Here is a 24636-nt window from a genome sequence, read left to right on the forward strand (position 1 = left end):
GCATTAGAAGAAAAAGGCAGCTGATGTATGAAATGGTAGCAACTGAGCTACTACTACCTTTTAATTCCATGAAGAGATGTAAAGCAAAGCTGGGAGGAAATAAATACTCAAAGGACTAATTTCTGAACAGAAAGAAAATGCTGGAAATATCATCTTAATGTACTGATGAAGTTAAGAAAGCAAAGAGAAAGATGGTGAAAATAAAGCTTCACTTCTCTCTTCTAATCTAATACACAGCAAAAATACATTAGATTCTGTTGAATATAAAGACTAAAAACAACATCAGTTGTCTGAATAGGATGTACCAGATTTCTCCCGTCTTCTGCAAGTGAATGCATTTTTCTACAGTATTTATTCCTCTTCTCTGCAGAACTCACTGATGTGCTTGGGAGTAGCAGCATTTTGGGGTACAGTGTTATTGTTGTTTGAATGATATTACGCTGATTCAACCTATTCAAAAGCAAAGAGGTTTTGAAAAGGAATTCTATATATAACTTTCCCTTTAATTACTTCTAACTATTTTAAATAAGACAAAGAAAATTACTAGTTGACATTGATGTCCATTTTTTCAATGCAAAGTGAGAAGGAACCTTTGAAAGGTGACATAATCAACTTGGAAGTGACAGCATCAACTTATATTCAGCAGGTGAAGAGAGAAACACTGAACTTGAGCTGAACGTGACACAACAAGATGCTATAATGGCACTGACCCAGGAGACAGTCATTATTTAGAAGTTCACTGATTTGGAAACAAGAAGATTACAGTATGTTTTGACCCATTTTAACATATTTTGATTTGTAAGTTTTGTTTTTCTTTTTAGTGGATTGGCTTACTATAAACCTGAAATAACTCAAATGCATTTGGGCAATATTACACAGCCTAAGTCCTTCATAGAGCCATAGAATAGTTTGGGTTGGACAGGGCCTTCAACACCTTCCACTAGCCCAGGTTTCTCAAAGCCCAATCCAACTTGTCCTTGAGCACTTCAACGTATGAGGCTTTTCTCAAAGAACAGTTAAATTTAGAGATCTGCATTTAAATAAATGCCTTGACAATCTGTAAGTTGTAGAATGATTAAGAAAAGAAAAATTAGCGAATGTCTAATTTGTTTCATAAAACAATTAAAGACAAGACAGAAATTTTGGTAGGGTAACTCCTATTGTCTTAAATGCTCTTTATGAATAAGTTTGGTCTGCTATGACATTATAAATTAATACACACATTGGAAGAGGCTTTGAGATCCCTGGTGATTGTTTTGCAGGAGTAAATTCCCATCCTGTGTGAATGGGTAGGACAGGTATTAACTGTAAGAAGCTCAGGAGAACTCAGTGTTACCAGCAGAGAAAATAAAGGATAGGGAGTTAAATCCTGGAAGACCAGAATTAGTTAAGCACTTACAGACCTTGTTGATGTAATAAAGCAATCTAGATGCAAATAAACTTCCCACTCTGAAGATCAAAGTTTGCCGAGAGGTGATCAGAAAGGTGTTTATTATATAAAATTATCATATTGACTTATTAATAATAGAACTATTTGTCTGATGAAAATTTCACTGTTTTTCACTTGCAGATTGTTCAAATTAGAGTTGAATAGAAAAATTATTTGCTGGGATTTATTATAATTGAAATCCTTTATGCAAAGACTTTGCTACACTTACATGCTTTATTATTGACAACTCAGCCATCTAGGTCTCATAATGAATCCCCCAACAGGCTCCTGAATCACTGAATTTTAAGGTTTTTGAGCTCTTGAGACTATTTAGGTTGACAAAGATCTAAATACCTGCAGACATGTTTCCAGTATCTAACAATGCAAAATTTTGGAACAGCCCAGTAATCAGAAAACTCTGCTCATGGCTGCTTCTGTGAACAATGTCCTCATATTATTTCACTCAGAACCCAAATGAAAGCAAATAAAATCTTTGGTGAAACCTTGCTGCCAACATGCTGAATTTTTCTCAAAGGCATTTTGAATAGAAAGAATTATACACAGAACTCACTGCTACTGAAATCAAATTTAAAGTAATATAAAAACTGAAATCAATTCTTAATGTGAATAACTGATAGCCAACATCAGTACAGTAGTTCTTACACTCTTTCCATTCTGGCATAACTTTCCCAAAGCTCCCTGCTTCATGTAGCCATGAAGGGCTTCCAAGACTCTTCTGCAAATAACTTGGAAGCAAAAGAAAAAATCAGAAGAAACTTCCTGTGAAGTTCCCAATTTGGCCCCAAACTTTTTTTGAACATATTAAAGTAACTGGGTGTAAGAGAGATATTATTTATTTATAATTAACACTTACACATACAGGAAAAGGAAACCTCAGCTCTCTTAACAAATGGTTTCAAGAAATGCTTATTCAAACTGACATATGCATGACAAGTTTCAGCTCAGTACGATTTGAGGAGGAGGAGTTATACCACCCAGAAAAATAGTGTTTATGACAGAAATGACAAAGGCTCATTCATCATAGGACTTTTCTGGGTGGAACAGTAATAAAGCTTAAATGAGACTGCACTTCATTAGTAATTCATTTCACAGATCACTATATATACACAAATAGCATAACTCTATTACATCCTCATGGTACCATTCGTTACAGTACTTCATATACTACATCCACATGACAACACAGAAATGCAGCAATTTCTGGGGAAGAGAACAGCCACCAAGTGTAGAGCAGCACACAGAAAGGAAAACCATCAGCCAGAACCGCAGAAGTAGCAACGCTCACAAGAAAAGGACAGCACAAAACAACTAAATTGAATGCTCAGAGACAGGCCGTTAAGTCAAATAGTTTTACTCCATTTTTTCTTGACTGATGTCCCATTTGATTTAGAAAGCAGAAATAAAGGAAGAAGACTGAAAGAACCTGCCATTCTCAGTAAGACCAACTAACATCAGAGGCTCTCACCAGAACTTCCTGACTGGAATTCACTCTCACCCTCACTTGATCCTTGAGCTTTGCACTGGTGTTTGCCATTTACCACAGGAATGAAAAGCACATCAGTTCATTTGATTTAATCAGTCCGTATCTGGAATGCTGCTCTTTAGGTATAGAAAACAACACGTTCTGAGATGCAACTCTCTATCTACTATGACTTCTGCTAAGTAAGAACTCGGCACAGATCATTGCTACTTTACTCTCCAGCGGGTAACAATCCTCAGACTATCACAACTGGAGGTCAAACATTTTCATTAATCCTCAAGAGATGAATGAAGACCTTGGCCTTCCACATGCATGTTAAAACATGGTATTCTGTACAACTCCACTGAATGCTGTGAGAAGAACAAAGACAGGACAACTGTAAATGTCTCAACTCTTATTTGCTGATTTTTTGTGATGAATTATCTTGGGAAGCAATAGTGTTCAATGATGTAGTGTTGGACCTTTGAAATAACATTTGTAATGTATACATTATGTGAACATTTTCTGAAACACCGACTAAAAGGAAATGTGTCACTTTTAAATAGTGAGTATGATTAAATTCATTCTCTTGATTTTCTTGCCAAAATCTCAGCTGTAAGAAATATATTAAGAAGGTAAATTACACGTCAGTTCTAGAGCTTCCAGGTTTAAAAAAATATATATTTTTATTTTATTTTTATTAGTAAGAAAGTTATAAGTAAAGCCATTGTACTTGCAATGCTAATTAAGCTAATTAAGAAATCTGACAAATTCAGAAGATCTGCAGAAGCTGGTCAGTGTTGAGGTAGACTTTACATTCATTTTACATATAACAGTTTTACCTAATAGAAGCATGGAAATACTCTTCTTAGTCTTCTCTAGAACAATTCCTAGTCAATCAAGTCAGAAAATGAAAACACTATTAAAAAAAAAGTCTCAATAAGTACAGAAAGAAATATTCCATGTTTGCACTTACCTGTCTGTCTACTTCTGGAAGCAAAAGCAGGAGGTACTGTTGAAAGTGCTGAGGTAAAGAAGCAAAGGTGTGTTTATTTATTAAAGCCCTCAGGTTGGTGTTCACTAGAATAGATCCCGGTGTTTCTATGTCAATATCCTCAGCTTTGGTCCATTTCAAATGTCCTGGAGAGAAAAAAAAAAACAACAACAAAGAAATAATTTCAAACACATATAAAGAAAGAGAATAAAAACAATTCCTGTTTTTATGCTTTTAGTTTTCATCAGTTTAATATAGAAAGCTCCAGAGAAATGGTACTCTCAGATGGTAACAGCCTTTTTTTTTGCTCACAGCTTGTTTCATATTTCCTGTATTTCTTTCTCGAGATCTTATAGCATCCATGTTCCAGTCAACAGCACAACAGACACATTCTTACATTCAGATCAAGAGATCAACTCAACTCAGCAGAAGCAGATAATTTTCCTGTCATCAACATAATTCTATTTCCAAGCAAAAGGCTGATGCCAATCAATTATTATAGAGAGATTTTCTTGGGCCTGTGCCCCGCATTTGCAGTGCACTATGGTTTGCCTAACTCAGTCCACAGACTTGCTAAAACCTACCTGTATGAACAGACAGTTATCACAGAGGTGAGAATATCTACAGTGTTAATTTCGTGTTTGAAAACATGTATTTCTCAGAATTTTTGTTAGAACCTATGATCAAAAATGAGCAACACAGAGAAGACAACCGCAACAATTATCAGAAGTCTACAAAACAGAGTCCGTGAGGAAAAATAAGACAAAGACTACACAGGAGGAAGGGGAAAATATATTAAAAACTGAATACAGGCATAAATGTCTTCCTACTGCCCACAGTCTAGAGCAAAGGAAGTGTTGCACAGTATGAAATATTACTGTCAAAGTAATACAAAGCTTTCAGCCACCTAGGACATTAGATTATTATAGAACTGTAGAATATCTTAAGTTGGAAGGAACCCATAAGAATTATCAGATCCTACTCCTGGCTCCACATAGCCTCACCCTAAAATCAGACCGTATGTCTGAGGATGTTGTCCAGGTGCTTATTCAATTCTGGCAAGCTCAGTGCTGTGACCACTGCCCTGGAGAGCCTGTTCCAGGGCCCAACCACCCTCTGATGAAGATATCTCAGGAAAGGCATTTCAGTCTTCATCACTGGAAAACTTTTAAGAATATGCAGAGAAATATCTGTCAGGAATGACAGATGTTCAAGCTGATTTTGCCTTGTGACTAATGAATTTGGGTCACTACTGGAAGTCCCATCTGGCCTAACTTTGCTTTTATTTCTGTGATAATACTAATAGACAAAGCCCCTTAAAAAGCAGCTCACTACTGCTGCCTGCATCAGGATGTATACATACTGCTATGAACCTTTTTGCCTTCCAGTTTTAACATACTATGATACACAGTACAGGAATGGAAGAAGTAAGGAGCATAGGAGGCCATTACAAATCAAAAACTTCTAACTCTTCACAGGAGGTTTTGATCTGTTGTACTTTCAAGTATTTCAGAAATGATACAAGAGGGACCTTGTAGCAAGAATTATAACTGTTTTGTTAAGAATATTTATATTTTATAAATATGGATATTTGGGCATATTAGGAAATTCTCAAATGGTACAAAGTGTTAAACTGCTAACATTAATAAAAGCAGTGCTGTTACGCTTTAGATTTCTTGGAAGACTATGATCATTTATCCTGAAAGGTTATAGCATCACCCACAAAGTGCAGAAATGAAAGAAACTGCAATAGATTTGTAAATTCTGCAAGCTCCCCTTCAGTCACAGCCTCCCACAAACATTCTTCTAATTTCCTCTTACTTTTTAGCAAACAATAGTAACTGAATGAGACAACCGTTACTTTGCATTCAGTACATATCCTTTTCCAACTCATTTCTAACATACTGTATCTCTGCACAGCAAAATCTCCACTATGAACAAATGAATGCCCTGTTATAAAAGACAACTGTGTGGAAGAAGTGCTCATTTTCATGAATGCATCACAGTAAAATGTCCTCACCATCTGTTCCACCCACAAAATATGAATGCAAAAAGAACACAATCTCCAAGTGTAGCACAAGTAGTATGATGTATCCAAATGCAATGCCTGTATATATATTCCTTTCTTTAATCCATAAAGCATACACATCTCTATCTTCTAAGTAACTCCAAAATGAAGTAACATTTTCCCCAGTTGATGCTTCGGATTATGCCATACACATATAGGTGGTCCAAACCAAAACAGAAGATATGATTGCAAAGTCAGCAACATCCAACATTGGTAGGTATTTTAATAGTGAGAAGAGACCAAGACAGTACCAGAAACTCACGCCTAATTCTGTGTGCCTGAGTTACACATTTTCCAATTATTTAACCTCCTACCATTGCACGTTGCTAAGGCTGCTTTATCAACATGAGGAAGAAACACACACACTACTCCTAGGATAGCAGGCTACCAGATCACTGTGAGTGGCCAGCATAGATATGGCAAAAAAAAAAAAAGGGGAAAAAAAAAAAAAGAGAAGATCTGTTCAGAAAGGCAACAAATTTTCTCTCCTGTATCCCTCCTAGCTTTAGGACCGTTGCTGTAGGTTTCAAGTTCACAGTCAGATTTTGAGAAATATTTCAGAACAGCAGGGAAAGTAGCAACACTGTGGAATTTGACTGTACACCTCCACTGCGTAGCTACTCATAACTCTGAGAGACACGAGTTTATAACAGAGCATTTGTCAATGTTTTTCATGTTGTGTTTCCACAGAAAAAGACACTTTGAGTCTTTATGTAGCTGCTACTACAGTTTGGGGGTACCTCTGGCCAGATCAGAAACAGAACCTGGAGGATAAGAGAGAAAGACAAGCTTACAGCCTTGGAAAATAAGAGATTAGTCTTCAAGATAAAGCACTACCTATGAAAAGGGTGAAAAATATATTTTTCTACATTGAAGTATGGGAGTCAAAATAGAAGGACAGAAATCACAGAAAACTTTAATCTTTATACAATATATCCCACGTTCCAAGGATGGTACCTCAAATGGCTGCAGAATTTATTCTGAAAGCTACAAAAAAAAAGATTTAATGAATTAATTCTGTATTTGGTACCAGAGGCCATATTGATGAAATATCTAGGGATAGGGAGGAATGGATGCATCAAATCACATGTCTCAGTCTCACAGCTAGAGAAAAGTTACAGGAAATCATCAGAAATTGAACATTTTTTTGCAAAGCAAAAAGGCAGTATTATCAGTTTTGTGTAACACCGTTTGATCAACAGAGATACCACATATCCATCTGAGATCAATAAATATTCTGCCAGAAGATTATATATGAAATCAAAATACAATTTCCTGGAAGTCTGCGATACAATGAGGTTTGTATAAAAGAGTTCACCAGAAACTGGAAACAGAGTATTTAACAAGCAACCTATAATATTGAGCAAGTATCTTCATTATTTTGCAGAATAGTTATATAAGAAAATAGATGAGGCTGTTCATAAAGAAAAACAATCCTATAATGAAAACAGGCATTAAATAATTTTGGGGATTATCCAGCCATTAAGAAAAACTAGTTTGCAAACATTTCCAATGTGGTCACATTGTGAAATTCTTCTCTAAATGATTCAGCAGTCTGCTGAATGCAAAAGGTCCTCTGTAAAGAAACAGTTATGTAATTATTCGACTTTGCTTTATACGAGACAAGAGTCTTGGTGAATAGTACTTTTTCTGTTCCTTAGGGAACATTTCCAATTATGTTTTGTGCAGTGCAGAAAAAATTTCTCCATCACATGGAGCTATTGGGACTTTACTCTTTGCATCTCTTCAGAGAAAATTCTTCATTAATTACAGATCAGCATTCACGAATCTTGGTAAATAACATGGAAAACAAAAAACAGAAACTGTATCTACAACCTCAAGACATGTAGCTTCAAAAATAATTTAGGGTCCAGCAGAAGAAACAAATCAACCAAAGAAACAGAATCAATCAAAAACAATGTGCCAAACCTCTACATGACACAGAATAATGCAAATGAAGGAGAGAGTTAACTTAGAATAGAACAGATATGTAAGAAAATACACTATTCTCTTTGGGATTAAGCATGCATTAAGACTGCAAGCAGACTTAACAGTAAGAAAGAATATCTGCTACTCCACCCCTTACCACCCGCCCAAAAATCATAACGCAGCAATCAGAAGCAAGCTGCTAAATGACCTCTGTCTGCACTTGCTTGGGTCTGTCAAATTTAAAAAGCAAGTACAGAAAAGCATTCTTGGGGAAAAACAATTGCCTGTGGATTTTCAAAACAGCCTGAAAAAAAAGATACTTTCTTGCGAAAAGGTCAACTTCGGACTTTGAGAAAGAGACTGGTAAATCAGCAACACAGAACTTTTAAATACAGCATAGACATTCTAAACATCTCAATAGTACAATAACAAATAAATATACTTATTTTACTCTCACTCACCTAAACCAGATTTTTTTAACCTCTTTAAGTGCTGGCTTGTTTGTTTTCCAGTTGGAGACTTTTGTCCATGTTTCATCTCTTTATCAGAACCATCTGCTTCACCATTTTTAGATTCAGATCCTTAGGAGAAAAACAGAACAAAGCATGATACCGATGCACTTGTATCACAAGCTCTCCCTCCTCCCTGTCCCCTTGCTACACTGTAAACACAGCAAAAATGGGATTAAAGAAAACTGACATCTACTTGCTGAGAGGCAGTGCACCTTTCTGGTCACAATACAATTTCTCATCATCAGAGGAAATGGAAGAAAAAGATCAATAAGTCAATTAAGCGCTGAAAACTAAAGTTTATTGAACATTATAGTCAATAAAAATGTTCACTGATCTAATAAAAATAACGTTTTCCTATAACACACAAGGGATATCTTTAAAAATATTTTAACCTCAAGCTATGGGGCAGTAATGCAATCTAAAGGTGAAAAAAGATCATTTTTCTCTGAAGTAGCACTTACAGAATGGAGATGCCTGGAAATACAATTGTCAATTTCTGTTAAACACAGACATAAAAATCTCTTAAAATGAAGAAACTTAATCAGAGCTAAAGGTCATAGTAACGCTGTGGTGCTAAGAACAGCACCAGAACAAGAAAAGCTAACAAAGGGATCCCAGGATTGCAATGCAGAATTGACACAAATTCACATTCACAGAGAAGCTTGCCTTTCTTCTCCCCTCTCCTTTTCATGGCCTTGAATACCAGCATGTGGTCCTCCATTAGAGTTCCAGAGCCAAACAAAACGTTACTTTGCATTCCTTTAATGCTGCTGCTATTATTAATTGCCATTTTACTGTGTGCCTTCAGCTCTTTATTAAAATTGAAGTAAAATGTCCGTCCTTGAGTCACAGATTTGATAAAGAAATAAAGACGTTACACAAAGCTTCCAAGTGACAATATTATTTTCAGCAGTCTCCCATTCTGTATGCTACACATCTGACTCAGAGGAAGGCTCTGTGACTAGCACTGATCTTGCAAACAGTCCTTTAGCTATTTACCTGAAGGTGAATCCGACTGCTCATCAGACACCTTTAATGGTGTCAAAACAACACGAGGAACAGTCTTGTTTACCATCATTGAGACTCCATTTCTTCTTTTCTGCTGTTGTCTTAAAGCCTATAAAAATGATAACAAAACATAAAAATGTAACAAAAAAATACTGCTCATAAGCGAATTACACGAGACATTTCTCTACCATTTCACTGAATCTCTTAAAATAAGCATAATTTACGTAGTTACTGAATTGCCAGATTTCGCATTTGTCCCCTTTATGTCATTTTCCTTTAAAATACAAAATCAGGCTTTTTGGTTATAAAGAGAAAGATGCACCTCAGATCATTTTCCCTCACAACTTTGACAACAAAGAAGCACATAATTGTTTCCTCTACCTTAACAGCACAACATGATAACCCATGGAATGTGAAACTAAGAATTCCAGGTAAAAAAACCATAAAATAAATGTTTCAGAACAAGAATAAAAATATATGTGTCTGCACATCTCTTGCAGGTGCATCCTCTCCAGTATACTGCTCAGTCAATCAAGTTAACACAGAGTGTCATCAGTATGTACAGCATGTAAGGACTACAGTATTGATGCACTCACTCAGCCGTGAGTAGTGCTGCACAAAATCACTGAACATGGCAGGAATCATTTATTTTTGTGAAGGGAATCAGTCCTAATCTTGGAAACCTTGCAGCACTTGGCTTCTGCCTGCTTGACTTTGGGCATTAACCTTCAGAACACGAACACGATGATGTTCTGGCAAATCTCGGGAAAAATGATACAAGAATAAATCTCTACAAATGGAAGTGCTTTGTGTTTCATAAATGGATCAAGCACAGGGTTGATAATGCAATACCAAATATTTAAAGGTTTGTAATAGCAAATACCTGACAGACTGTTTTATGTGGAAAATGATACCTGATTCAAAAGATCTTAAAATGTACAAATATGAATGCTTGCACATTAATACATTTGCAAGCATTAAAATTCTGGAATTAATCAGGATGGGCTGGGCTTAATATGGATCCCTTCTATTCTCCTGTCTATTTTCCTGCACCATCTTACTGTGCACTCTCTTTATATAAATGTAATTTGTGTTATGATCTTGGGAGAGATTTATTAAAGTAATACTATATCAATAAGATATGTATTTGATATGAATTAGTTCTATAGTTTTATAAGCATGAATGATTAAAGACTTATAAAGATTAAATCTGTAACTTCAATTAATCTGCAATATTCAGAAAGTTCACATAGCTAAATCAAATAGAGAAAAAAAAAAGATTCCTGAAAAAAAGAAATCAATATCATTCCACTCTTCTAAATAACACACTATGCAACATAAAATACACCAAGCCACATAAAAGCTATTTCATCGATTAACCCCTTTTATAGTACAGTTCTTTAAAGACACATGAGCACTGTCCAATAAAAAGTGAATTACAACACCCGAAATCAAACAAATAGAAGAACCTGGTCGGATCTGCACTGAACCAAAGACACAAACAGAAAGCAATGAAGAACAGCCTACAGAAAGATACAAAATTCATACTTGTAGTGGGCAAAGATAGTCATACCCATGGATAGAAAATTACAAAATGTAAGAATGTCTCAAAAAGTACCCCAGAATTCCAAAACTTATTCCTCAGTGTACAGTCCTGCCAACCCAGGTATCAAAACAGGTGACCTTCATTCAAGAGTGATGCCACTCAACAAACAGTCTGCTAAAAATTAAGTGAAAAGACAGCCAACTGCTGTCATAACAATATGACATAACCACAACCCAGTCATTGCACTGTTGTGCCCCAGAGCCTTATTTACACAATGAACAAAGAGAAAACATCCAACCTCAGTAGTATCCTCCCTAGGCAAATGAATATGAACACAAAAAAGTCCCACATTCTCCTGCAGTTTCATGGCAATTTCCACCTTTACCAGGGCTCATGACCTTGTTTCCAGCACCTTATAGAAGTATTGTTTTAGTGTTTTATATCACTGCCATGACAAAGGTAGATTCTTTTAAAGCCTCTCAATTATCCATGCTTTAGACTCAAGGCCACAGAAAGGAGAGGGGACAGGACATGGTGAAGCACCCATGTCAGGTGATCAGTGTTTGTATGCTGCAGGCAACACACTAGCTGCCAGAGCAAGGGCAGCACTACCCGGTCTTTGCCAAGCAGACTACTCACTTACCTTGTTTTGGCCAGCACGGGGCATGCTATGCTCACATGGTTGTATGGAACAGGAGCACCCATCCCAGCATGTCCCAGCCAAACCCGCAGTGCCACAAAGGCAAGAAACAGAGTAGGATCTGGTGGACACCGCTACCAGTAGTACTGCATAGCACACTCATGAGCTAGAGGCTAACTGCCTCAACAAGTGAGAACAAAACAAAACCTTAAAGAAGCACTTCTCTTGATAGATATTTGTTTTTCAGCATTTCCTTCTCCCTCTAACATTCTTTCTTTCACTGGCAGTCCCTGCTCCAGTCTCACAACACAAGGGACGGATCGCCAGATGGGGCTGTATAGGGTGACTCAAGCTGACAATAAAGATGCATATGTGTGGACAGCCAATAGTCATGTTGTAAAATGGAAAAAAAAAAAAACAAAAAAAAAAAACCACCCCAAAACTAAGCAAACACCAAAATCTAAGTCTAACTTTAACACAAAATGCCAGTGAATCATGCTGTGCCCAGAGAATACACTAACAGTCATCCCTGCCCTTCTCTTTCCATTTGTCTAAGGAAAGCTATGAAGTAGGAGGAGAGTGTAGTAAAGTATCAGGTAAATAATTTCACATTTGACATACATGGTTAAAATATGGCTGAGATTTTGCTCAGTCATCCTGTTTCGTGGAAGAAATTATTCTCAGCTAATCACAACTTTTTTTTTTTTTTTTATTAATATTTCTACTTTGAATTTAAAGGTGCAGGGTCTAAAATTGCGGATAGGCAAGTGTTTGCATGACAACACTAGGAGCAAACTAAGCCTAGGGAGAAACTGCAGACTGAAGCCTAGTTACTAGTAAAACCAAACACCAGAAGGAGTTAAGTATAAACCAAGGACACTGCGTGCAGTCTCTGCTGAGGACAAATATATAACAGCTCTACACTTCGCCTGAGGGATATTAATTTTAGGATACAAGACTACTGTAGGAAAAGACAAGAATCTTGTATCCCAAGATTAATTCTACTTAGCTTGGAAGTCAACAGGATTACTCAGAGTGAAATATACACCAAATGCTTTGCTATATTGAGCCTTCAGTGTACCAAGCTAATTTAGTGCTTTCCTTGTCACCTTAATCAGATAAATCTTCAGTTTTAGCTCTTTTGGTGAAGGGAATAAACACAAAGTAGACAAGTAAAATTTGTAACTACCGCTGAAGAGAATGAGAAATTTTATAACTTATTCCAAAGAAAAATGGTTCCAGAACTCATTGTAGAAACAGAAACAGTAACTAACACAAATGATATTGGCATCTTCTACTGACACAGCCCATTGCGTCTCATTCATATTTATACAATCTCTCTGGATCTGTAAGAAAGAGCCAATGGCTCTACCAAATGATAAGGTGTCATTTTTACTACAGAAAGTAAGATAGTAGCATATATAGCATGTATGATAGCTTATATAATACATATTTTTCCTTAATGAGATGAAGGTCTATGTTTACACTTCAAACGTATTCAGTCATTTTGTGCTAAATGCTTCAGTTAAAAAAAGCTGCAAGTTGTAAATTCCTAGAACTGAGAACCGTTACAGCAATCTGTAAAACATTACTGTCATCCTTTCTCTACAGCACATGAATAAAAAAGGAGAGAAAGAAAATGAAGGTTCATGTGGCATACAAGTTAAACATTAAAATCTCTATTAAAATCACCACCAAAATATAGTACTTACATACAGCCTTTCACAAGCAGATTTGCAAAGGACATCTGTGAATCTCTTGCACATAACGAGTATGGAGAATTCCCAATATTCCCATTCATAAAACAGAACCTGTGACCATCTGTTGAATAACACTGCCACGGTCATTATACAGGGCTTGGTATAATTAATTTGTTTAATAATATTATTTTTATTGCCAAAAACTTTAAGTAGCCTGTCAATCTATTTTCATCCAAAGAGCTCAAAATAACATAAAAAAAAAAGAGTGGTAAAAATCCAAACTCAAAAGATATGTGCCAAAAGAAAAACATAATGCAACTAACACTGATCTTCTAATTTCAATCTGTTTTTCATATGTAGGTCACAAGAACAGGTCTCCTCTTTTTTAGGGAGTTTATGACCTTGCTGGAGCATAGCAGCATGTTGAAGGATTCATGAATGCCATTATATATTCTTAAAAACAATCTTTTCATATAAGTAGTTGCTTTTGACATAGGAAAGACTTCTTCAACTAAATGACAAGGTAGTAGACTCTATTAAATAAAAACAAACAAAAATAAGCATTCCTTGATGCAGGAGTGAAAGGAAACTTAGACTAAAAGATAACTGGGGAGAGGGAAAAATATATCCCTCAGAGAGTCCCAGAAGTAAAATGTCAAGCATTACGTTCTCATTTAATGCTGCTTAGGATTTTTTTTTTTCATTTTTCTTTCCCACATCTTTTCAACTCATAATGAAAAAATGCAGCACACAAACAAACCATTAATGTAGAAAATCACTTTCATTTGAGCTTAAATGCATGACACGCTGAGAATGTTAAAAATTAAGTTATTAACAACAAAGATATGTACCAGTTGGTTGCATTAAGCAACACTGTCCCAGATTTCTTTTTGTTACTGAAATGTCAAGTCTACATTCTGAAACTCATATCATGAAACATAACCTTTGAAATTTCACAGTTTATGGATCAGAAACATAAAGCTACGGAATTCTTCCATTCTGCCATGTAAAAAACACATGCTATAATAAACAGAAAAGAAGTCTACTGTATGAAATAAATAACAACTCTGCATTATGGTCATGGATCCTAAATTGTCAACGCCAAAACAGATTTATAGTTTATCACTGATTCACTTAACACCACCATAAAATTCCATCTTTGTCCTCTCACTCATCTTCATCTTGTTAGTAAAATAAAGACAGGCTTTAATTCCCATGTTTCTCTTGAATTAAAATCTCAGTGGCAACCTGTTTCATGGGTACACAGAACACTTAAAAAAACAACAACAAAATACAGCAAGCATCACAAATCATGAAGAGTAAACACATTATTGTTCCTGGGATGCCACCACTTCTTATAGTAAACATATGCTGAAAGTAGTTACAGGCATGCAAATTTATAATTAAAACAATAATAAAAATCTCCCAAGGAAACTGCTACAAAATACAAAGCATCATTTCCAAAGCATGGAACAAATTAATGTACTTCCAGCCAGACTTGTACACCAAACGTAACAGTATTGGCACTATATGTATACAACTGGTTGTTTGGAGATGAAGAACAGAGGCAGAATACCTGGAAGTTCTTAAACCTAGAGACTATTTTCAACTTATGCTGATCAGTTGTAGAATAAGTGTCTGTCCTTGGCCAATGCTATCCTTCTACCTTGTCATGCTCCTATTTATTTTTTGGAACATAAATCATTTCCAGGTCTCTGTAGCACTGAAGGTCTTTATGCACAATTACAGCACTCATTAACAGATGAACATTTTTCTGTGTTTTAACAAAAATGAAAATAAAGTGCATGGACATTTGTGACGTAGAGAGAATGTGCATTCCCGCACATGTCTGCATCTGCAAGTCAGCCCTACCTTCTATAGGGGTAAAAGAATGCATTCACACCTACAATTGCTGCAGATCACAACCGACTGCAAAGTAAAGTTTTGTTTGCTTTCCCAATCCCAGAAAAAGACAGGACAAACAAAAGTGTGATATGTACAACACCTGTTCTGCCTTGCATGTGAACGGGAATGACAACGACATGGGCACTCACTCAGTGACCTTTTTTTTTGTCTGAAGTGAAGAGTGAATTTGAAAAAAAACAAAATGGTGTAACAATATGATAATAATATCTACCAGCTGAAAAATATTCTACAGGAAAGCTGTTGCTTGACACAATAAAGCACATGTAGGTAAGCAAGCAGTTTGCATAAAGCAGTTTAAAAACAATATAGCAATGTCAATACAAAATCTTGTAACAGTAAACAGTATTTTCCCACAGGTCATATTTGCAAACATACTACGCTTGTACACTTGTCAAGGGTGCAAAGTGTAGTGGGGGAACTACAAGGCTAGACTACCATCCTCCAGATAAAAACATCTCGTCATTACATCTCAGAGAAAGTGGTGCAGCAGTTTACATTAGACTGTTGTATGCACGAAGATTGGACTGTCTTTATGCCAGACACCCTGCTCCAGTTTGAGTTCTGCCACATGCCCCTGCACCCTAGCAAGCAGCCTTCTGGGGACCTATCCAACAGTTCTTACAAAGGGATTTCTAGATTACTGCTTGTCAGCATTTTGTTGGAGGCTTTTGAGAAGAGTTGTGAGCTATTACAACTCCTGCCTTTCTCTCAAAAGACCAACTATTTCTAAGATGCACTTTGAAATTGAGGCCAGATTCATTTTCTCCTGGGTCTTATTTTGTATGTAATACAATATTCCAATCAAAATCCGTTCTTTACATTTGGCTCAGAAGAAGGTATTCACTTAAGACACCCACTGCCAGTATATGGAAGAATCACGTAACATCTTCAGAAAAGTTTGACTAATGTACACTGTACCGACAAAATGAAACTCCCATCTACACTGATAGTATTTGTCATTAGTACCATACTTACAACCAAGCCATCTTAAAAGTTCCCTAGGCTATCTAAAGAAGACCATTATCAGATAAGTGCAGTGTTTAAATTTAGACCGCTGCCACCATTTTGGTTGTCTAAGACTTGAGACAAGCAACAGCATCTACACAGCAGAAATAAGAGAGAGCTGAGAGAATTTTTGACATAGATTTGGGAAGGGAATATATGTATGGGTGGAATATTTAAACAAAGTTTACATTCAAGGGTAGATTTTAAGTGAAGGATCCAGTCTTACCGTGAAGGAGAGCAGTCAACAATGCTTCAACATGGTAGTGTTCTAAAGTTGCTTAAAAATTCTTTTTAGATATTTCTCAGAGTAAGAAATTCTGAAAACCACATTTATTAAAACAGCAAACATGCAGGACAGCTGCAAAAAAGCATGCTATGCAAACAACCCATTAGGGAAAACAAACAAGCAAATGCCCCCAGCAACTGGAAGTTAATATTTAAAAAGTGGCACAAAAAGAATAGAGGGATCATTTGGATTCCTGCCCCTTTTCTTTCCACCACAAGTAAAGGCTGTGGACCATGGGGATGACCCAGAAAAAAAAGTCCCATAAACACTGTCTTGCGTCTTACCAAAGCACTGTGTTGAGCAGCTGGTACATGCTGCCCACGCATAGGGACCTTTAGAGGGACATACCGTGCAGCCTGCCTTCGGGCAATGCATGTACTCCCTGAAGAGCTCCTGCTGGAACTCTTGCTCTTCCAGCTTCTTTTCCCCATTATGCAGTCTCCCTGCCATAGTTTCTCTGTCCTCTTCCCTAGACTTGTCTTGACAATCAGAAAATCAGTTTAGTTTAGCATCTTCGAAATTCCATTTTCCTGAATGCATTTTGTAAATTCCACTGTCCCTTCCCATGTCTCTCTAGTAGTCAAAAAGCAACACATTTTTCTTGTTTTTCATTTGTTGACAGGAAAATTTGTCAAGAATCATCACTTATGTTGCCAGACATCTGATCAAACGCTTCAGCTAGGGAGCCAGAATTCTCCAACTGTGGCCTTGGTAAATCTGCAGTATCTGAAATGAAACATAGGAAAATGGTTAATGTAGGCTCTAAGACAGTACAACAAATTCTCTATTACCAAGGAATTCAGTACAAGAAGTATCTCTCAGTTCACAGTGGAATTTCAGAGACTTTTAGGAAGTCACCCGGTGCTCAAACTCTACATGTTCTGGTCATATTCAGAATAATCTCCTCTGTCATGCTTATTTCTTCAAGGGTGGAGATGGGAAAGGAGGGCAGACAAATATATCAGGCTTGTATCAGAACATATGAATGAGTTGTTCCTCAACTGAGTCAAAGGACAAACACCATAGACAGAGTCATATGGATTAATTTCTAAGGACAGGAAAGTGCTTCAGGAGAGCCTGTATCTGGCTGTAGTCAAGGAAAGAAGTCCTAACAGAATGACCATGGAGGGAGCAAGACTGGTGAGTTTGCTCTTTTTCTTCTCTCAAAGCAAGGTAAGAGGTATGCCTGAGCTGGAGAAAGGAAAGCAAATCCACACCAGAGTCAAGGGAGTACAGGATTCTACCTTCAGTGCCAACCTAGGCACGTGGACACCTGTGTAATTAAAAAAACCAACCAACCATACGAAAAATCCTGATAAAACAGTTCAGTGAATTTGGGCAAATCAGGGCTAAGTCATGGTCTTCACCATCCTGCTCCAAAATTTAATCTTCTGTTGCTTCATGTTATCGATTGGTTTCTAATAATATCAATTATAGTTGTGCCAGAAAAGTTAGCCTGAAATATTACTTGGAGTTTATATGTCTAATGTCCTATAATTCAGAAGCAACATATGAGCCAAACTTCCCCACAGCTTTCTTACTGCTCGGGGGCTGAGAGCATCCACTGAAATGAAAAGGGGTGTGGAGCTGCCACTTCTGTTCTAAGAACAAATCATACGGATGGGTGCTTCCTTCTTCATGAGAAACTGCATCTACCCACTTCATGAATAAATTAGTGGCACATATTACAAACCCAGCCACCAAGCATGCAGACAAAGCCCAAAGTTAAGAAAAACAAAACAAAGCAGCAGCAATAACATACCTTGAGTAGATTCCCTTATTTCCTGAGCTTGTCTCCTCCCAAACCCACTTGGCTGCTGTCTCTGGAGTTTCTGTCTCTACAAAGAGATCTGGATGCCCAGCACAGTCTCAGACATGTCCTGGTCTGTATTCAGATTCTGAGTCTGAATGAAGTATCCTTCTCTTCTCCCAACAGAAAATTTATGGGTACCCTTCTTGGTGCTGCTTCCAAAGTGCCAAAAGTGAGGCAGGATTTTCTTCCATGTCTGAGAGGTCTAATATCATCCCAGACATCGTTATATCACATCTTCAAGTTCTTTATTCTTTCTTGGTACTGACTCAGGAACCAACTGGTACACTGATGGGCAAGGTACTTGGCTATCAGAGTCCAACAGACACTAACACCACCTCAATGTCCTTGATATTCACAATATGCTCATGTGTTACCTATGTGAGGACAGTTTGCAGGTATGATCATTTCTTCTGATAAATGTTCCAAGAACATCTTGATAGATACAGACAAATCTGTACATAGTGAAGACTTCCAGAAAAAGTAACACCTCAAGTCAATGGAACAGAAACTGGACCAGAGAGGAGCATGGTAGATACTATGCCATGACTTGATATCCATACTTGAGTTTAGCCTTGTCCAGAGCAAGAATAATTCACACAGTAGTGTGATCATGTGCCACTGTTAGCAGATGCAGATGTAGTTCAGTACTTTCCTGGTAAGAGATCCTTACATAGGTCTGCATGCCAAAATCCTCAAGTGTGAAAATGAGGTATGGAACTGATCAGTACTGATGGGAAATCAGTATGTGACAGCATGCCAGGAACACCTTTTCCAATGTTACTAGATATGCAACAGCTGGGCACACATACCCAACCACTTCCAACACCAAAAGGGAAATAATATCTTTAAAATCTGCCATCAGAAAGATGAGCATAAAAGACAGCTCTACACCAGACTCTTTTGTCTAAACTAACATGAATAGGAAATATTTTGTTGGACTTTGCAACAACTATTCAGGAGCAAAAGTGAAACTTCCTCAAAAATGAAATAAGCAGCATGAAATACAATCGGTGGTGAAACAATTGAAATACCTCTTCCAGCAAAATGACACTATGGAAGGTTGTGAAGCTAGAAAGTTTCCAGAACAAAATGGCAGCCCAGGCTTTTAAATGTGATGAAATAAGGTCTGAAGTGTGACACAGACCTTCTGAGAGTCCACAGGAACTGTGAAGCTCCCTACCCCCTGCGAAGCACCTCCAGATCCACTGCTACCTGAGAGAAGTCAAGACCAAGAGCCAGGGCTGAGAAAATGCCCCTTCCTCCAAGCTGCTGGCATAGCTCAAGAAATTCATTGTCATGACCAATTTGATTCACGAGAACATCCTAAAAATGCAGGTGGTCACAAGGAAACATAAGATTGCTCTCTGCAACCTACACCCAGGAATATCTCTAAAATTCATTAAAAATGAAACCATTTGTAAATCCAGCATAACACTTTAAAGAGAATGACATGACCACAGTGACTAACAAGTAGATAAACAGTGGAAAAAACCTGTTGATTTGAGCCCAGATCTTCAGGTGTACTTCATATTATCAACCTGCCTCTCTTTAATTTTTAATGGACAACAAAAGAAATACACACCTCATTCTGACATTATATATATGATTATACATCATAAATATTGCTGAAAGCAGGCTTTTGGCTCATCTTTTGTTACTTCAGCACAGAACCTATAAGTTGGTATCAGAAGACTTGCAGCCAACTGCCTGAATTTTTTCTGCATTTAAATGAACTCCAGGCCGTCATTTGTACAAATTTTGCGTTATGTATCCACAAAAGCAACAGAATAAAATTCCCACAGTAATTTTATCCATTAAATCACTGCTGAAATTCATTTTTCCCTGTTACCATATCAAATTAAATAAAATCTGCAGCATGCATACGGCAGTAGCCAGCACCTGAAACTTCTGAGAAAAAGTAAAACAGGTAAAATCCTCTACCACTCCACAATGAATGCAGAGAACGCATTTCACTGATAATCTCATACTCTGAAGTACAAGATCTAATTACTATCAACTTAATTAAAGCTGATTTCTTTCTATTGATTACTTAACTTTCAGATGGTGCTTTAACCCTATCGCCTTAGGGAATATTTTCAATGATTTCCATCAGTGTTATGACTTTTTACATTAAGCTATTTTGATTAGTTTGCTCTTTCTTAAACTGTTCTCACTGCTACTCATCTCGAATTGTTCTTTTTTTTTTCCCTCCTTCCCTTCCCCTGCTCCATCCGCTCCTAAGTTCATATATTTATTACAAAGAATCTATACAGAAGTTTCCAAAAAGCTGTGTGTGTTTCTCTCAGTGATCATGCAGCTAGTGAGTTGCTTTTTGCTCACTGTCCAACTTTCCTGACCAAACAGTTGTGAGACCCCAATCTAAGAATCCTCCCCAGTCTTCAGAATGTGTAAGTACAAGAAAACCTGCTGTGAATAATACCAGTCTATTAATTTTAGTGGATTTAAAGTCAGACTCCATGAAAACCTAAGTATAAATACTTAAACGTTTCAAGAAGGCAACACGGATAGGCCTTCCTTAACTTAAGCCTAAATCAACAACTCTGTAATAAACTACCCTGTGAAATACTGTACCTCAGTTAAACAGAACTAAGAGAGGAGTCACAAGAAAAATAAAAGCAACGACATCTCATCAAACTAATGTTTTTAACAAGCTGTATTTCATTTTTTACAATATTTATGTGACTAAAACAGATTTCTACAAATTCAAAATTGAGGAGATACTGATACATTTCTTTAATTATCATTTTTTAAGTTTTTCATTTGTCCTGTTGTAAGCTGAACTAATTTGGCACTGTTGGAAAATAAATTTCACAGTTATACTCTCTATTAATAACTGATTTTTAATATGTAGTTACTTTTGTGAAGTTTTACTATATTACTTGCAGCCTAAATCATCTGAATCAGAGGTTATCCAAAAACCAAAATCAATCCCACTCTTACACATTGTAGTGTCAGACTTAGTTTGAAAAAGAATTACTAAGCAGGCCATAAAGGAAAACTGAAGAGCAAGTATATCTGGATTCTTACTATCTGTAGAACTTACTCCAAAATCTTTGTTTTATTTTAAGCCTCACATAAAATATTCAGTATAAGTGCTTACATAGAAAAACCTGGGATGTGATTAATACAAACAATTCTGCTTCCTTGCTTAAGATTGCTTCCTTCCTTAAGAAAACATCAAAAACACAGTAAATGGCAGGACTGGTAAACAAACAAACATAAAAAAACCTTGCAATGCACCATTAAACAAAATCCTACAAATCCTCTCAGAAATGCCCTGAAATTCTGCTGACGTCGCATTCTCACATTCATATCAGATACCCATGTGGAGGACAGCCAACTGACCTGCAGTCAGCAGGAGCTTACCTGCTTAAGTGCTTTCTTTGTGTGCTGCTGGAAGGAAGATACTAGCTTGCTTTGCACTGGTGCATTTGTAAGGCTCGAATCACGATTGGAAGACAATTCTTCAGATGTCTGCTTTGGGCAAACTTTATTAAAAAAAAAAAAACAAACAAAAAAAACACTGTTACGGAGGTTATCTTCTCTATCCTTCTTGAAGAGCCCCAAGAAAGGAGGAAAAAAAAAAACAACAAGGACCTGGAAAACAAAACACTTGTGCTATGAAATTAAACTAATCTTGAGGTCCAAATAAGTTGGGAATCTGGTCACACTGTAAATAAAAGTGTTGCTTCACAATTAGTTGTGTCTCCCCAGGCCCTTTCTTTGCAGCCCTGGAGACTGCAGGTTTTGCCTGTTGGGTCCTGAAGGTAACTGAAGGAGTCGAACAAGGGTCCTCATACAGAAGCCAGGCAAAAATTATCTTCTTCATTAAGTCATTTTCTAAATGTGTACTTTATGTACAGAAGACACTGATGACCCTGTGCTCTAGAAATATCAGTGGCTTCTTAGGAGCCAGACTACTCCATTTTGTTCAATTCTTGGCAAAAGTAAGAACACACACTTGCTTTTTTAACGGGTAAATTGGAATATCCTGAAAAGAGGAAACTGGTCTCTCAGGCAATACACACTGCTATTCGTCAGTCCTTTTAATAATACATGTTTTAATAAATAAATAGCACTCGCTTTAAACAGCCTCTTGACTACATGTTGCCTGAGACACAGAAAAGTCTCCCGGTTAAAAGGAAAAATGACAAATTATTTCTAAAAATCCAGCTTTACTAAACAGATATGAATGCCTGGAGCATTCTGTTAATCACAACAGTCAGCAAGCTTGACTAAAAGGGCTATGAAAACCTTTCCGCTCTTAATGTCTGGAATTACCATTACTTTTAGTAGTGCTTAAGACAGCCCCAGCTAAAACAGAATGAGCGTGAATCCAGAAGCTGAGCACTTTTCTTCTTCCCTCGTCCTTAAACTCAGTTCGAGTCTGGCTGCCCAACACCAGTGCATGCTGACACGTTCCCTTTGTGATGCCCAGGTCTGCCCTACGTGGCGCAACTCCATAGCACTCTGAGGACATGTAAACAAGCTGCATAGATGTGCAAGGAGGAGTTACAGCCCAAACTTTCTCTTCACGTATGATTTTCTCCTTCCATCCTTCAGTAGTGTGTAGAGAACTGAAGGAGCACATCAGAACCCTTGCCTCTAGCAGTATTTCACAGAATAAATATTTTAAAGGCTTTTTCTTTGTGTTTGTAAGAAAAAAGATAGAATTGAGACAATTCAGCTATCAATAATTAATTGGCAGCATAAGATGCATGGGATATTAAACATTTCCATGCTGAAAGAAAAACTAATTAATACTTACCTCACAACCAGAGAATATATTCTGTTTTATAATATTGGGGCTATATCAAGATAATTTTCATATTAGATTAAAAATTTTCATTAGCAGATAAGAGAAATTCAATTTTGTCACAAGATTTCTAACCGATATTTTCAACTTTTTTCCATGTACTTGAAGCATTTGTCAAGAATATACAAAGAAGCTGCAACACAAAACAGCTTCCAAGCTTATGTCAGGATTAATCTTTTCCACATGATGAGCAAAGCTCACAATCAAAAATGACAACTTGAAGGAGCAGTATACTGTCAGCAGAAAACAAACAATAGCTATTTTATATAATCTAAATCACTGCAATAGTGAAGCTCCTGAGATACAGAACACCTACACCAAAACAAAAATCTGACACTTCAAATTATTCAGCTTTTGCTTTGTTTCTTCTTTCACAGATATTTTTACTGTTTTCTGGCAAAGACTAAGACACTCAAAGGATTGAATTAAAAATGGAAAAAGAGCAAGAACACATCTCAAAGTTAAGGAGAACAAATTGAAAAATGCCTGAAGAATGGAAACTATCATGTATATAACACTTCTAAGAGATGATACCACATGACCACGTACCATCATGAAGAATGTACTTTCGTCCTCCAGTAGAACTGAAACTTCCATTTACTTTTTTGGTTAAGTGGGAAATTCTAATTTTCATGACATTGATTTTAAACATTACCCAAGCGTGTCCCTGTTCATTTTGGTGACAAAGTCAATTTTGGAAAGGTTTGGCAACACTAACTAATGATGCTCAACACTAGTGACACTGTTAGCGTCCAACCCATGATACAGTGAGAGAATAAATGTAAATGTGGTCCTACACTGATTTCGTGCTTTCATTCATAAACTCTTTAAGTTAAATGAAAAATGAAACTGTGGCAAGGTCTATCAGAGGCAGTACTTCTGATTTCTATCATTATTTCTATTTTGCATAAAAACACTATCAGTGTATTGTTTCTTTTTACTTCTGCTTCTTGAAAATGTTGACAATTAAGTAAAATCAAGAAGCAAGCCTCGTTCTGCTTGGTGAAGTAACTGGAACTAAAACCTGCTGAAATAATAAACCAGTTACATAGCCATAATCTCTTCTGCATGTACAGAAGGAGTACCACTGGATGGCGGTTCAGTTTACTGCAACTCCAAATTACTTTAGATTTTTGAAACAAGCAAACAAACATGTAGGGAAGAGAGCAATTCTTCTTCCTGTAGTCTATATAGGCACATGAGGTTGAAAGACACAGCTTAATACATTTAAAATGACATGGCGACTAGAGAAAGGCAACTTCATTTATTAACAACAAATTAGTTGCCTTTCTAAAATATATTTTCTACATTAAAGACAGTTTCCTTCAGATATTAAGTTGCTTAAAATAGTAAAAATCTATTTAAAATATTGTTTTTCATGTTTTACTTTACTTTCCATTTCCATTTAAAAACAGCTTGATACAAATAATGGGTAAAAGCCTAACGATCTACAGTAAATAAGA

General features: G+C 36.7%; 1 protein-coding gene across 1 annotated transcript in view; it reads right to left on the bottom strand.

Annotated features, from left to right (window-relative positions):
- The window catches only part of ASXL3 (ASXL transcriptional regulator 3), an 82926-nt gene that overhangs the window by 36276 nt on the left and 22014 nt on the right, over nt 1-24636 (bottom strand). Inside the window, exons 4-7 of the mRNA XM_048940596.1 lie at nt 21724-21845; nt 9412-9529; nt 8362-8481; nt 3886-4049 (exon numbers count right to left, since the gene is read on the bottom strand). Coding sequence (XP_048796553.1) covers nt 3886-4049; nt 8362-8481; nt 9412-9529; nt 21724-21845 — 524 coding nt within the window. The remainder of the gene's footprint in view (nt 1-3885; nt 4050-8361; nt 8482-9411; nt 9530-21723; nt 21846-24636) is intronic.

Source organism: Lagopus muta, chromosome 3 (genome assembly GCF_023343835.1).
Source record: "Lagopus muta isolate bLagMut1 chromosome 3, bLagMut1 primary, whole genome shotgun sequence".
NCBI lineage: Eukaryota > Metazoa > Chordata > Aves > Galliformes > Phasianidae > Lagopus > Lagopus muta.